The 13,454-nt window shown below is 50.4% G+C and overlaps 1 protein-coding gene across 1 annotated transcript; it reads left to right on the top strand.

The window, feature by feature from the left end:
- Nucleotides 1-7,939: 7,939 nt before the first annotated feature.
- Nucleotides 7,940-13,230, top strand: Atp1b2 (ATPase Na+/K+ transporting subunit beta 2). The gene is made up of 7 exons (XM_036196434.1): nucleotides 7,940-8,681; nucleotides 10,458-10,586; nucleotides 10,885-10,989; nucleotides 11,077-11,282; nucleotides 11,497-11,553; nucleotides 12,369-12,467; nucleotides 12,569-13,230. Exons 1-7 carry the CDS (start codon nucleotides 8,570-8,572, stop codon nucleotides 12,731-12,733), a joined length of 873 nt encoding a protein of 290 aa, XP_036052327.1. The 5' UTR covers nucleotides 7,940-8,569; the 3' UTR covers nucleotides 12,734-13,230.
- The last annotated feature ends 224 nt before the right edge of the window (nucleotides 13,231-13,454 follow it).

Here is a 13,454-nt window from a genome sequence, read left to right as displayed (position 1 = left end):
TCCCCAACATCCACATTCTGAGACTCCAGCTTCCCATCTCTCAAGTCAGCCTAGGAGTTTGTTGTCTTGGTCATCCCGGTCTTTGGCATGGCCACTGCAGTCCAGGGAAGGGGCAGCAGGGGGCGCAAGAGTGTCGCAGAGAGATTGGGAACCTTCATGCCCAAGCCATCAGCTACATGTTTCAGCTCTTTTCAGAATCCTTGTATCCTAGCTGCCAAGAGTCCTCAGGAGGCTCCAGCCCTCAGGTCTGTCTGTCAGTTTCACTGTGCAGCCCTGGCTGGCCTGGAATTTACTGTGTAGACCATGCTGACCTCACTCAAACTCACAGAGATTCTTCTGATTCAGACACTCTGTTGTGTGTGTACCACTATGCCCTGCCGAGTTTACTCAAGAACTTTTTTAAAAGATGTATTTATTTATTTTATGTATATAAGTGCTCTATCTGCATGTATGACTTTATGCCAGAAGAGGGCATCAGATTCCACTACAGATGGTTGTTAGCCATCATGTGATTGCTGGGAATTGAACTCAGGATGTCTGGAAGAGCAGCCAGCTCTTAACCTCTGAGCCACTCAAGAACTCTGTAGCCCAGGCTGACCTGGAACTCACAGAGATCCACCTGCCTCTGCCTCTGCCTCCTGAGTGCTGGGATTAAAGGCGAGCACCACCACCGCCTGGCTACCCCACGACCGCTGGGCCCACTCAAGAACTTTTAAACAATCCCTAGTGAGACTCCCAAGGTTCCAGTCTCCCAACTTATTTCTTCTCTTTCTTTTTTAGTGAGAGAAAAGAAAGTTATTTACTTATTTATTTCTGTTTTTTGAAACAGGGCCTCATTAAGTAGGTAGCTCTGGATGGTCTGGAACTCAACTAGGTAGAGTGAGCTGGCCTCAGACTCACAGAGATCCTCCTGCCTCTGCTTCCCAAGTGTTGGGACTAATAGTGTGTGCCACATGTCCAACTTAGAGACAGTCTATTAAGGGTTAGAGACAGTCTATTGAAAAAAGAGAAGAAAGTCTCCCATGAGTGGGAGTCGGCTAGGACTGATACTCAAAAGCCTCCTTTTTTTTTTTCCTTAAAAAAAAATTATATATATATATCATTTTTATGCCTTTATTCCCAGTACTTAGGAAGCAGAGGCAGGGGAATCTCTGTGAGTTTGAGGCTAGCCTGGTCTACATAGTGAATTCCAGGATAGCCAGGGCTATGTAGAACAATCCTGTTACCCCCCAAAAAAAAGCAAAAAGAATTTTTTTGAAATTTTATGTGTATGTGTGTGTGTGCTTAAGTGTGTGTATGTACACCACATGCATGCAGGTGCCTGAGGAGGCCAGAAGAGAGGGCATCACAGTCTCTGCAGCTACAAGTATAGGAAATTGTGAGCCAGCTGATAAGGGTGCTGCCAACCAAACCTGGTGCTCTTCAAGGGCAGCAAATGCTCTTACTCACTGAGCCATCTCTCCAGACCCTGTCTTTTCTTTCCTCTTTCTTTCTTTCTCCCCGTCCTCCCCCCCTTTTTTTTTTTTTGAGAAAGGATCTGGAGCATTCCAAGCTGGCTTCAAACTTGATATGTAGTCAGGGAATCCCTCGAACCCCTGCTCCTCCTGTCTCTACCTCTTAAGTGCTGTAACTGAAACAGTTTTCTGTGGTACTGGAGAGGAATCCAGGGTTTCATGCATAGTAGGCAAACACTGGACCAATCACAAGCTGTGTCCTCAGCCCCAGCCACCCAGTAACTCAAGCAGTAGGCGCTCACTCCCTGGGACCTACTGTCCCTTCTGCAGAGAGCAGCCAGGACCCCCTGATGACTCCAGAGCAAGGCGTCTCACTGAGGCCTCTGCCATGGAAGGCACAACCCACAGATCCAGCCTTGTATCTCTCCCATTTTGTTCCTGTAGACTCTCTCCCACTTCAGTATGCTAGGGAGTCCAAATTCAGTTCTGATCCCTGGCGTATGTTAAGGGTCAACTTTGATCCCCTGGGCATGTTCATTCAACTATGATATACTGTGTGTCTGTCTACCACTGTTCTGGACTCGGAGGCAACATTGGTGAACAGGACACACACAATCCCTGCTGTGTGGATGTTCCAGTATGGTGAGAGGGGAACAGTTAACCCATAAAGAGAACAGTCATGCCAGGCAATAGTGAGTGGTTCATGCATGTAATCTCAGTACTTGGGAGGTTCAGGTAAGAGGATTAAGGACAGACAGCCTGGGCTACAGAGACCCTAACTCAAAACTCAAAACAAAAGGTAGGTTGGCAGCTCAATCTGTGATCCCAGTACTTGGGGGTGGGTGGGACAGAAGGAAAAAGGACTTCAAGGGTCATCCTTAGTTATAGGTCGAAGGCTAACCTGAATTATCTGAGACCCTATCTCAAAAATCAAACAAGGGGGCTGGAGAGATGGCTCAGAAGTTAAGAGTATTTGCTGTTCTTCCGGAGGATTAGCTTTCATTTAACATCAACACAATGGCTTACAGCTATCTGTGACTCCAGTTCCCAAGGGTCCGACGCCCTCTTCTGGTCTCTTTGGGCACTGCACACCCTTGGTGCACAGACACATGCAGGCACAGCACAAATAAAAAAAATTTTTAAAAATTAAAAAAAAAAAAATCAGGCCCAGTGTGCTGTGCTCACCTTTAACCCCAACACTTGGGAGGCAGAGGCAAGAGAATCTCTGTGAGTTCAAGGACACCCTGGGCTACATAGTGAGTTCCAAGCTAGCCCTGGGCTTCATAGTGAGACTGTGTCTCAAACAAAACAAAAACTAATAAAATAGCTCTCCAGAAAGCATCATTTGAGTAGTAGCTATAAAGGGAGTAAAGGCCAAGACAGAGTATGGGAAGAAGAAAGGGCACTGTGGGGTGGGTCATCAGAAGGTCAGGAAAGGCCTCTGGGGTAATGTCACTGGAGTAATGAGAAGTCACCCAGTGGAGGCCTCAGGTGTGAGCCAGTGGGGAGTCGATTGAAGAGCCTGTGTACATGTGGGCATCCATCAAGGAGGCCTGTGTTCTGGGTGGCAACTTCCTGACTTTATGTGCTCAGAATGTCTCAGGGGCTAGTTTTTCTCCTATGCCTCCACCCTGTCCTCTCCAGGACACTATGCCCCCAACCTTTCTTCTCCAGCCTGCCCTAGATTCCAGGATTCCTGATCGCCGTCCAAAGCTGTCTACACTCTTTCATTAAGACTGACTTTGCTTTGACACAGACTTTGCCAAGCCCCCTCCAAGGGCATCTGCTGTGCCTGCTCACCATCCCTTGCCTTCTCCAACACCCACCCCACTCCAAAAAAAAAAAAAAAAAAAAGGAACTTTCCAGATTGGCAGCACACCCTGAAGCCTCAAGGCCTGGCCTACTCCACTCACCACTCTGTCCACTGCCCCTCTCTTTCCCTCCCTCCCTCCATCCCCCTTGCCTGCCCCTGTCCTCTCTCTCTTTCTTCCAGCCAACATTTACTGGCTGCTGACAGGATGCCAAGCACTGTGTTAGGTCATGGACAGGAATTCTAAGGATGAAGAAGGCTTGATAATGTCCCCGGAGCCCCTGGATGTTGAGAGATACATATGTAAAATGTCACTGAAAACAAACAAAACTACAGCTTATTTTTGAGAAGTGTCTCACGTCACCCAAGCTGCCTTCAAACTCTGTAGCTGAAGATGATCTATGAATCCCTGGCTCTCCTGCCTCCACCTCTTGAGTGCTGGGATTACAGATGTGCACCACCATGCCAGATTTACACAGTGCTGGGGCTCTGTGCATCCTTGGCAAGTACTCTACCAACTGAATTACAATACCAGGCTGTAATACGCTTTATGTTTCTACTTTTTTCCTTCCAGGGAGGGTTTCACCATGTAGTTCTGTCTGGCCTGGACTCACCATATAGACCATCGTACCTCACTTTTATCTGGGACAATGGATATGCTGAGAGAATATTCTAAGGTTGAGCTACATTCCCAGCTCCTAGCAGGGATATCTAAAAGGAAAAACAAACAAACAAACAAACAAACCAAGCACCAGGTATGGTCAGCCTGGTCTACAGATTGAGTTCCAGGACAGAGAAACACTGTCTGGAAAAACCCAAATAAATAAATATATAAGTAAAGCAAGGGAGAAAAACAAAATCCCTCAAATCAGTGTCAGCTGTGAGGTACCAGGGAACCTAGATATTAATTTCATCAGGGAATATCAAAAGGGTAATCTATTAGATGTATGAAGTTGAATAAATGACATCAACTCTTAGTCCTCACTATTAGTTCTTTTAGACGAGGTTTCACTCTGTAACTCTGGCTGGCCTAGAACTCACAGAAGTCTGCTTTACTCTGTCTCTAGGAGTGCTCTAAAGGTTTGATAGAATCATGTAGGTAAAAATATCTACTCCAGTGCTTGGCATATCAAAAGTGCTCAAAATGTGAGTTATATTGTTGTTGTTAATGACACATTTAGTTTTTGGTGAGTAAATCTGAGCTGCTGAATCTAGAGAACCAGGAAGAGCCTGTCGTGGGGTTGAGCCTTGGGCAGACTCAGATGGAAAGAAGGTAGGTTGCCGAGGCTCCTTGGGTCATGTGATGAAAGGCCTGGTGTGTCCTGCTGAGAGTCTGGGCTCCATCTGGTCAGTGCAGGAACATTTGTGTTTTATCTTACTGTTTTGTTTTGTTTTAACTGTGATAAAATACGAGCAACATAAAAATTACCACCCTAACCATTGCCAGGTTCATTTCAGTAGCATAAAGGACATTTACATGCTTCGAGAACATCACCACTATCCATCCACAGATTTTTTTTTTTTTTTTTTTTTTTTTTGAGTTTTAAGGACAGATCTTAGTATCTCACATGTGCAAGGTAAGTGTTCTCTATCACGGGCTGTACTGGAGGATTGCTTTCAGCTTGCAAAAACTGAGCTTTCCTAGTCTCTGCCTTTGCAAAGAGCCACCTTGTTTAACTCATTCATCTAAGTCCTGGAATTAGGACTGGATGGCTCAGCGGGTACCAAGCTGCTACCAAGCATGACTACCTGAGTTTCATTCTTAGAGCTTACATAAAAAAAGGGTGGAGAGAACTGACTCCCACAGGTTGTCCTCTGACTTCTACACACACAAACACACACACACACACACACACACACACACACACACACACACACACACAAGTAAATAATGGAAAAAAAAGGTTAGATCCTGGACTTATGTGCATATGAAGGGGCATAGACCTTTGTAGACTGGCTCTGCCTCTGGGCAGTGAGGAGCAGCAGCTGCCCAATCCCCTAGCCCCTCCTTCCTTTCTGGAGATCCTGGATGGAGGAGGCAGGTTCCAGGAGAGGACCTCTCCCTCCTCTTGTTCCTCGTTCGCTTGGGCTCGAACCCAGGGCTCTGTGCATAGAGGCAAGCACAGTACCACTGAGCTATTGCCCCAGCCTTAAGGTTGGAGGGTCGCTAATGGTTCTTTGTCCCCCAGGTCCACCCCAGGCTTTTCTGGATCTTTCCTTTCTCAGCTTGTCTCCCTTTGTGTATGGGTCAGGTATTTGGTGCAGACCTCCCCCCTCCCCCCATCTGCCCACTCCTTACCTCCAGAAGACTAGGAAAGGGAGTGACAGGCATCTTACTCAGACCTATCTCTAGTGCCCAGAAGGCATTCACCCTTTCTTTTCTAAGAAAGTGAGCCTGGTGCTCAGGGTTGAGACTTGGCCGAGAAGCTGGAGGCCACCACAGGCTGTATTTGCCATGTTTTTCGTGCGTGTGTGTGTGTGTGTGTGTGTGTGTGTGTGTGTGTGTGTCCCTGTCCGTTTTAATGCTTTCTCCTAGTGGAGAGAACAAGCTGCTGTCCTGGGGTTTCTGCAGAAGAAGCCATTGCATACTTAAGCTGAATTCAGCAACCAGCATTATCTTGCTAAGACAAAGGCCTACTCTCAAAAAGTGTAGAGTCTAGGGTTGGGGAGCTAGTTAGCTCAGTGGCAGAGTATTTGTCTACTCTGTTTAGGGCACTGAGTTTCAACCCTCAGCACTGGGGTGTGGGGAGGGGACGTTTACAATGTAGTTGCATAGACAGGGCACACAAGTAAGTTCATGATCCATTTGCTCAGGAGAAAATTTCAGGTGCCGCCTGGACTCAATGCCTTCTCCCCACTGTGTGCTCTTTCTCAATCATTCTCTCTCTCTCTCTCTCTCTCTCTCTCTCTCTCTTTCTCTCTCTCTCTTGTTTTGTCTTCCACCTGGAGAGCCTCGTTCAAGCCAGTCACCTCTCTCCCCTATGCTGTCTCCTAGCCAACCTGGCCTTCACACACACACACACACACACACACACACACACAATTGTGGATGTGAGAGTAATATATATAATAGAATATTTTATTTATTCTTTGAGAACCTTTTCCACATATACAATGTATTTTGATAATAGCTACTCACATCCAGCTCTCCCAGGATAACACCCCCCCCCCCAACACACATACACATTGACTGTTTTTGAGACAAGATTTCTTTCTGCAGCCCAGGTTGGCCTCAAATGTTATCTTTGTGCCTTTGGTTTGGATTACTAGGATGGATTAGCATAGTTGGCTCTTTTTTCTGAGTTAGGGTCTAGTTGTGTTGTTCCAACTGGCCTTGAACTCCTGGCCTCAATCAACCCTTTTACCCCAGTTTCCCAATAGCTGGATCCAGATGTTGTCACCATGCCTGATATGCTTATTGAGTTTAGTCATGTCGTTCCACAGTTTAAAATGCTAGAATTACTTCCATGATACTTGGATTAAACTTGAAATTACAATCCGACATAGTCATGCACACCCGTAATTTCAGCATGCAGAAGGCAGAAAAAAGAGGATCAGGAGTTCAAGGCCAACCTGAGCTGGAAATGACAGTGTACACCTGCAATCCCAGTATTCAGGAGGTGAGGCAGGATGCAAGGACAAATTTATCTTGGCTATTCCAGACCAGCCTGGGGAAAACGAGGCTCTGTCTCAAGAACAAAACAAAACAAAAACCATCACCACCAACAGCACTAACAAATCATCGTGACTTTTTCTTTGTTAATTTGGTTGGTTTTTCAAGATAGGGTTTCTCTGTGTAGTCCTAGAACTCACTTTGTAGACCAGGCTGGCTTCCAACGCAGAGATTCACCTGCCTTTGCCTCCCTCGTGCTGGGATTAAAGGCTTGGGCCACCACCGCGAGCTCGGCATGGCCTATTTTTATAAATTTGGGGAGACAAAGGCAGGAGGATATCTTCAAGGCCAGCCCAATGTACAGAGCCAGTTGAAGAAAAGAATCAGCCCTGCAAGTTATGGGCTGTGGCGTTCCTGCCACAGAAAGAAGTGCGGGTATTGGAATTTAAGTAGAAGTTGTTCGGCTTCCGCAATGATTTGCCCAAATAGGCAAATGTGGAGGGGAGATCAGACCAGGGTGGGGTGCTGGAGGGCTAATAGTTGTAGAGCTAAGTCGCAGGGTAATTCTGGCCGCTCAGGGCAGGAAGTGAGCTCAGGCTCAGGGCATCCTGTGGTGACTTCTATCCCTCCCTGTGTGTTCTAGTTTCTTGGCGTCTGGCGCTTTTCTTTATTCCTCTCACATTCTGTCCTCTGTTCCGGAGGCTTTCGAAGTAACTCTATCTTAGTCTCCTTTTAAATTCCCTGCCCCGTGCCCCCACTTTTGAGTACGTAAGAGCTTGTCTTTCTGTTTGAGCCTCTGAGTGTGATCTTTTCCTCTAGGCCACCCAGACACACCCTCTGTCCTCTTGTCCTACCTTGTTTTGGGACAGTACCTGGGGTCAGGGGTAAGAAAGAACCCTCTGGGACCAAAGGACGCCTCAGGGGGCGGGTCCAGTCCCCCTCTCTATTTACATATGTATGAGGTCTCCTGGGCGAGCGTCGAAGAGGCGGGGTTCCTGGGGAGTGGGCGGGAAGGGGGCGGACACCCTCAGAGTCACAGAGTATAAAGACTGTGCGCAGGAACCTCGCTCCCCGCACTGCTGAGGAGCGGAGCCTCCGCCTGGGGCTCCCCGCTTTTTGCCTGTTTCCCCGCGACTACCTGTCCCCGCCCCAGCTCCCGTTGGCTGGGCCAACTGTGGTGTGGCTGTCGCCGTTCGTCGGAGGAGCCTTAATCGGCCACCTGCCGCGTTCCACAGCCTCCTTGCATCTCGGATTTCGGGGCGGCATCTTTCCCTCCCCCATCTTTCCCTGCCTCTTTGCACCCCGCTTTTTCTGCATTTCGCCAGCGTTGTGTAGCCGTCTGGTTTTTTTTTTTGCACCCCTTTTTTGTTTTGCTTCTAGGCGGTGTGTAGGGTGAAGCTGTCTTGGCATCCCTCCCCCTGGTTATCTTTCCCTGTTTAGACAGCCCCCCTTTCTATCGCAGTCGGGGGGGGGGGCCTAGCCGCGGCGCACCTCCGCTACGCTGCCAGCAGACCACAGCGAGTGGCTGTGCACCCCGGAATTTCCCCGGAATTTGCAGCAGCTGCATCTCTGAGTGGAGTCGCCCTCGCCTCGCTCCCCGCGCATTTGGGTGCGTGGAGGGCTTCAGCGTGCGACGCCCCCGCTTCTCCGCAGCCCCCCGCAGCGCGCCGGGACTCGCCCCGTGCCGCCAAGATGGTCATCCAGAAAGAGAAGAAGAGCTGCGGGCAGGTGGTTGAGGAGTGGAAGGAGTTCGTGTGGAACCCGCGGACGCACCAGTTCATGGGGCGCACCGGGACCAGCTGGGGTACGCGGGGCTGGCGCGGGAAAGGTGGTGGCTGACCGCCCGGCGACGCCTTTGGGGCGCAGGGTCCCGCGGGCGTCGCCCCAGCTCCCCTGCCGGGTCCCTGGCGTCCAGCCCCCACTGCCGGGCTTTGGACCGGGAGGGGCCCCGAATCAGCGGTCTAATCTCTCTGGCTGGCCGCTGCGGAGGCGGAGAAAGTAGGTCACTGCCGCCTGCCCGCCCCCCGCGGAGCCCCCTCGGGCGGGGGGTCGCGGGTTCTGCGCGCGTGTCCGTGCTGCGGCGCTCCCGCTCCGGCTCCGGCCCTGCCGGCTGCACACGGTCTTCACCCCCTCCCCGAAGAGTGCCCTAACTCTCCCTCTGGCTTTCACTAGCTAGCCAACCGCGTCTATTTTTAGCTCTCACCCACCCCCTTGGACCCTGGGAACATTCATGAGGGGGCGGATCTAGCAGGGGGGGGGGCGTTCTTAACAGCGGACGTTGTTTGTCTATATTCGACCATTGGGCCTTTGGAGCCTTCTGTGGCTGCTTTGTGGGTCGGGGGCTGCCAGGAGGGATGACACTCTTTCAGGCTAGATGTTTTCAGATGTCAGAGGCGGAGGGAGAAATGGTCACTGTGCTGTGATGGATACATCCTCAGGCTGGGTGTTTCCATGGGACTCTGATGCCTTGGGGGAGCTGTCTGCCCTTACCTTAGGGGTGTGCAAGGACTTTTATGTAGCTAGGGTCTGCTGATGGGCATGCGTGAGGTGAGGGTGACATTCTTGCAAAAGACAGTTGCCAAGCTGGATAATTAAAGCACAAGGGATCCTGTGTGACATAATTTACAATATATCCGCATTGATTGGACACAATTTCATCAGACCACCCACCTAGGACTTAGGGGACTGTGGAAAGAGATCAATGCAGCCCTTTTCCTCAAGGAACCAGAGTCCCTCTGGGATGTCAAGGATCAATGAATCAATGCTTGGGACAATCGGAAGACTCCACAGAAGAACTGTGTCTTCTGAGGTGGAGAGACTGATAGCTCAGGGTGCTTGGAATAGCATGTCCTTCTCACAGGAGGCCTAGGAGGGGAGTCATTGAGATAAGATGTCCAGGGAAGGCTTCTAGGGAAGTCTGTCTTCTTGACTATGACTAGGATGAGTCTTTGTAGCTGGCCAGTGTTAGCCCCCACATTTCAGGAGCTGCTTCCAAAGTGTAGCTTCCACAGGGTGTGTGTGTGTGTGTGTGTGTGTGTGTGTGTGTGTGTGTGTGTGAGAGAGAGAGAGAGAGAGAGAGAGAGAGAGAGAGAGAGAGATATCTTGTTATTGGAGTCCTGGGAGCCTGGTCTAAGGTGGTAAGAACTTGGCTGAGAACAGTGGCCTCACCAGTTTCCAGTGTGTTCTCATACCTCTGAGCATGAGTCCCAGTGCATCAGGAACAGTTATGCCTTTTCAGGGACCGTGTGCAGGTTGAGAAGTTGGGAATGTAATTAGGGGCAGGATGACAGTGGCCTGTTCTTGGAATTGTCACAACAACTACAGTTTGGGTCTCTTGTGGCCTCCAAAAGGTCGGACTTCACTGTGCCCCAGGAGGAGGCTGGGAGTCAGGGCTGGAACTGGCCTCCGCCTGTTTCCAGCGTGTTTCCTTTGGCTCCCAGGGGAAGGCCCTAAGATGTCCTGTCGCTCCTTGGCTATCCCATGCACAGCTTGAGAGGAAAAAGGATGGGTGGGGGTGGGTGGGCTAGGTGAGGTTCTAAAGGAGGTGTGGGACCTGCTGACTCCAGTTCCTCCATCCCAGCCTTCATCCTCCTCTTCTACCTCGTCTTCTATGGCTTCCTCACGGCCATGTTCACCCTCACCATGTGGGTGATGCTGCAGACCGTCTCTGACCATACTCCCAAGTACCAGGATCGACTGGCCACACCAGGTGAGTGAAGAGGTTCCCTTACCAGCCATTGGAACTCCTGTCTTCAAGCCCTCTTGAGGAACTTAGTTCTTTCCAGGAGTTTGAGGGGAAGTTCCTGAACCTGACCTTCCTTCCCGTACCCTGCAGCTGGTAGTTGTGTGGTCTGGAGAATTGGCAAATGTCGTAGGAGATTGCCCTCCCATGAAGGCAATCTCATATCCTTACCTCATGCGTACCCTGGTGTCCTTCACGTCTGTTTTGTTTCCTTGATGTGTTCCTCCTCGTATATGACCCCAACCTTTACCCATGCTGACTCTAGGCCTGATGATTCGTCCCAAGACTGAGAACCTTGATGTCATTGTCAACATCAGTGACGCTGAAAGCTGGGAGCAGCATGTTCAGAAGCTCAACAAGTTCTTAGAACGTGAGTGTGGGGGCTAGTCTAGGACCTTGAGGAACCGGGGACCCTGAGGGGAACATCAGGCCTCTGACTCTTTCTCCCACCTCCTAGCTTACAACGACTCCATCCAAGCTCAAAAGAACGATGTCTGCCGCCCTGGTCGATACTATGAGCAACCAGATAATGGGGTTCTCAACTATCCAAAGCGTGCCTGCCAATTCAACCGGACACAGCTGGGCAATTGCTCTGGCATTGGGGATCCTACCCACTATGGTTACAGCACTGGGCAGCCCTGTGTCTTCATCAAAATGAACCGGGTACCCATGACCTTGGCCCCTAGGGAGAATGAAGGAGGGAGCTGGGGCCACCATCTGTTAACTAATGTGTCCTTTGGGGTTAGTGGGCATTAAAGAGATTTTTGGTTGTTTGTACTGAGTAAGAGGTGGGGCTGCTGGAAGCTGAATTCAGGAGCTGGAAGACTGGGTACCAAGATATGGCAACCTCTAACTCCACCCTCCTTCCTTTCTTCAGGTCATCAACTTTTATGCAGGGGCCAATCAGAGTATGAACGTGACCTGTGTTGGGAAGGTGAGTGTGGGCCCTCCCTGCCTGCCGACCTGTCTGTACTTCATGGTTTCTGAGTGTTTCACCCAGATCTCCCCATCTCTTGCTTTCAGAGGCCCCAACACTCTAGGGACAAGGGGGTAAGAGCGGGCTTATGCAGCTGTCCTTCTAAGGGGCTCTTAGCTCTGTTGCTTCTCTCTAGGATACAGAAGCCTGCTCTCCTGGAGGCAGACCCACCCCCTCCTGCACCAAAGCCCTGGCCTCTGGCTCCTTCCCTATCTATCTACCTTCTCTTTTATCTCAGCTGTCCATGTTTCTTCCATCTTGCCTTGTTCCCCAGTTCCCTTTAGATGTCTGGTAGCTGCTGATCGCTTAGCACCATTTGCTACAGCTAAACTGTCCTTGGAACCCTGTACCCGACTCTAGAAATTTGCTGCCTCCCCTTCCTATCTTCCTACTGAGTCCTTACTGTTTATCTGTTCTTTCTTGGCTCTGCTCCAGAGACCGATTCCCAAGGATGGGGTAAGAACTTGGGGTTGAGAGTCGAGTAGAAGCCTCCACTGTGTTGTTAGTACCCTTAGGCAATCTAGTCTGATCGGAGACAGGCTGCTCCTTCTTGTAGACATGCAGATAAGAACATGTGCAAACACACACACACACACACACACACACACACACACACACACACACACCCCTACAGAGCAGATAACACAACTCAAAGAAAACAAATTTGAGAGGAATATTTGGTGTGAAGGTGGTACAAGGGGAGTCTTGTGAGCTCTTCCAGTGCCTGCTGATCCTAACATCCTCTCTCCTTAACCCATCCTGCACCCCCACAGAGGGATGAAGATGCTGAGAATCTTGGCCACTTCGTCATGTTCCCTGCCAATGGCAACATTGACCTCATGTACTTTCCCTACTATGGCAAAAAATTCCATGTAAGTCCCAGGGATGGTGGCTCCTGAAGGGAAAAAAACGGGGATCTTGGGGAAGAGGCCACCACACCAGAGGCTTAAGTCTTTGTCTTCTTCTGACCTAGGTGAACTATACGCAGCCCTTGGTGGCCGTGAAGTTCCTGAATGTGACCCCCAATGTGGAGGTGAATGTAGAATGCCGCATTAACGCTGCCAATATCGCCACAGACGATGAGAGAGACAAGTTTGCTGGCCGTGTGGCCTTCAAACTTCGAATCAACAAAACCTGAGGCTCCCCCTCTCCCCACTTTCCTGTGGATGCTTCTGGAATGTCCTTGACCCTGCCTGATCCCTCCCTCACCCACCCCAAAGGTATTTTTTATAACAGAGCTATGACTTGTCTGAGCCTCACATCCCTGTAAGCCTCAACTTCTCAACCTAGCCTGATGTCCACACGATTTCCAAATCTCCCAACCTTAGCTTAGCCAGAGACAGAGAGATGGGCTATCAGGATGGCCGGAGAGGAGTTAGGAGCTTTCTAGTCAGGAGCTGGAGCTGTTACTCAGTGATGGAGGACATGCCTGGCATGCCCAAGGGCCTCAGCTCTGCTGGACTCTTTCTTTCTAGTTTGAGTTTATGAGTGAGATGTTCTTATAGTTCTTGCCTCAATTTCTACTCCCATCCCTGGAGAGCTATAGAAAATGGCCATGAACCCACCCACCTATATACTCACCTCTCCCCCTCCCCTCCACAGGCCCCTCCCTCCCCTCCACAGGCCCCTCCCTCCCCTCCACAGACCCCCTCCCCTCACCACAGGCCCCTCCCTCACCTCCACAGACCCCTCCCCTCACCACAGGCCCCTCCCCTCACCACAGGCCCCTCCCCTCACCACAGGCCCCTCCCCTCCACAGACCCCTCCCCTCACCACAGGCCCCTCCCCTCACCACAGGCCCCTCCTTTCGCCCCCCCTGCCCCCTCCCGTTCAGCCCTTTGCTTCCCAGAGATGAATGT

Source organism: Onychomys torridus, chromosome 8 (assembly GCF_903995425.1).
Source record: "Onychomys torridus chromosome 8, mOncTor1.1, whole genome shotgun sequence".
Classification (NCBI taxonomy): Eukaryota; Metazoa; Chordata; class Mammalia; order Rodentia; family Cricetidae; genus Onychomys; species Onychomys torridus.
The sequence above is the reverse complement of the archived record's forward strand: the minus strand, read 5'-3'. Positions and strand labels throughout refer to the sequence as shown.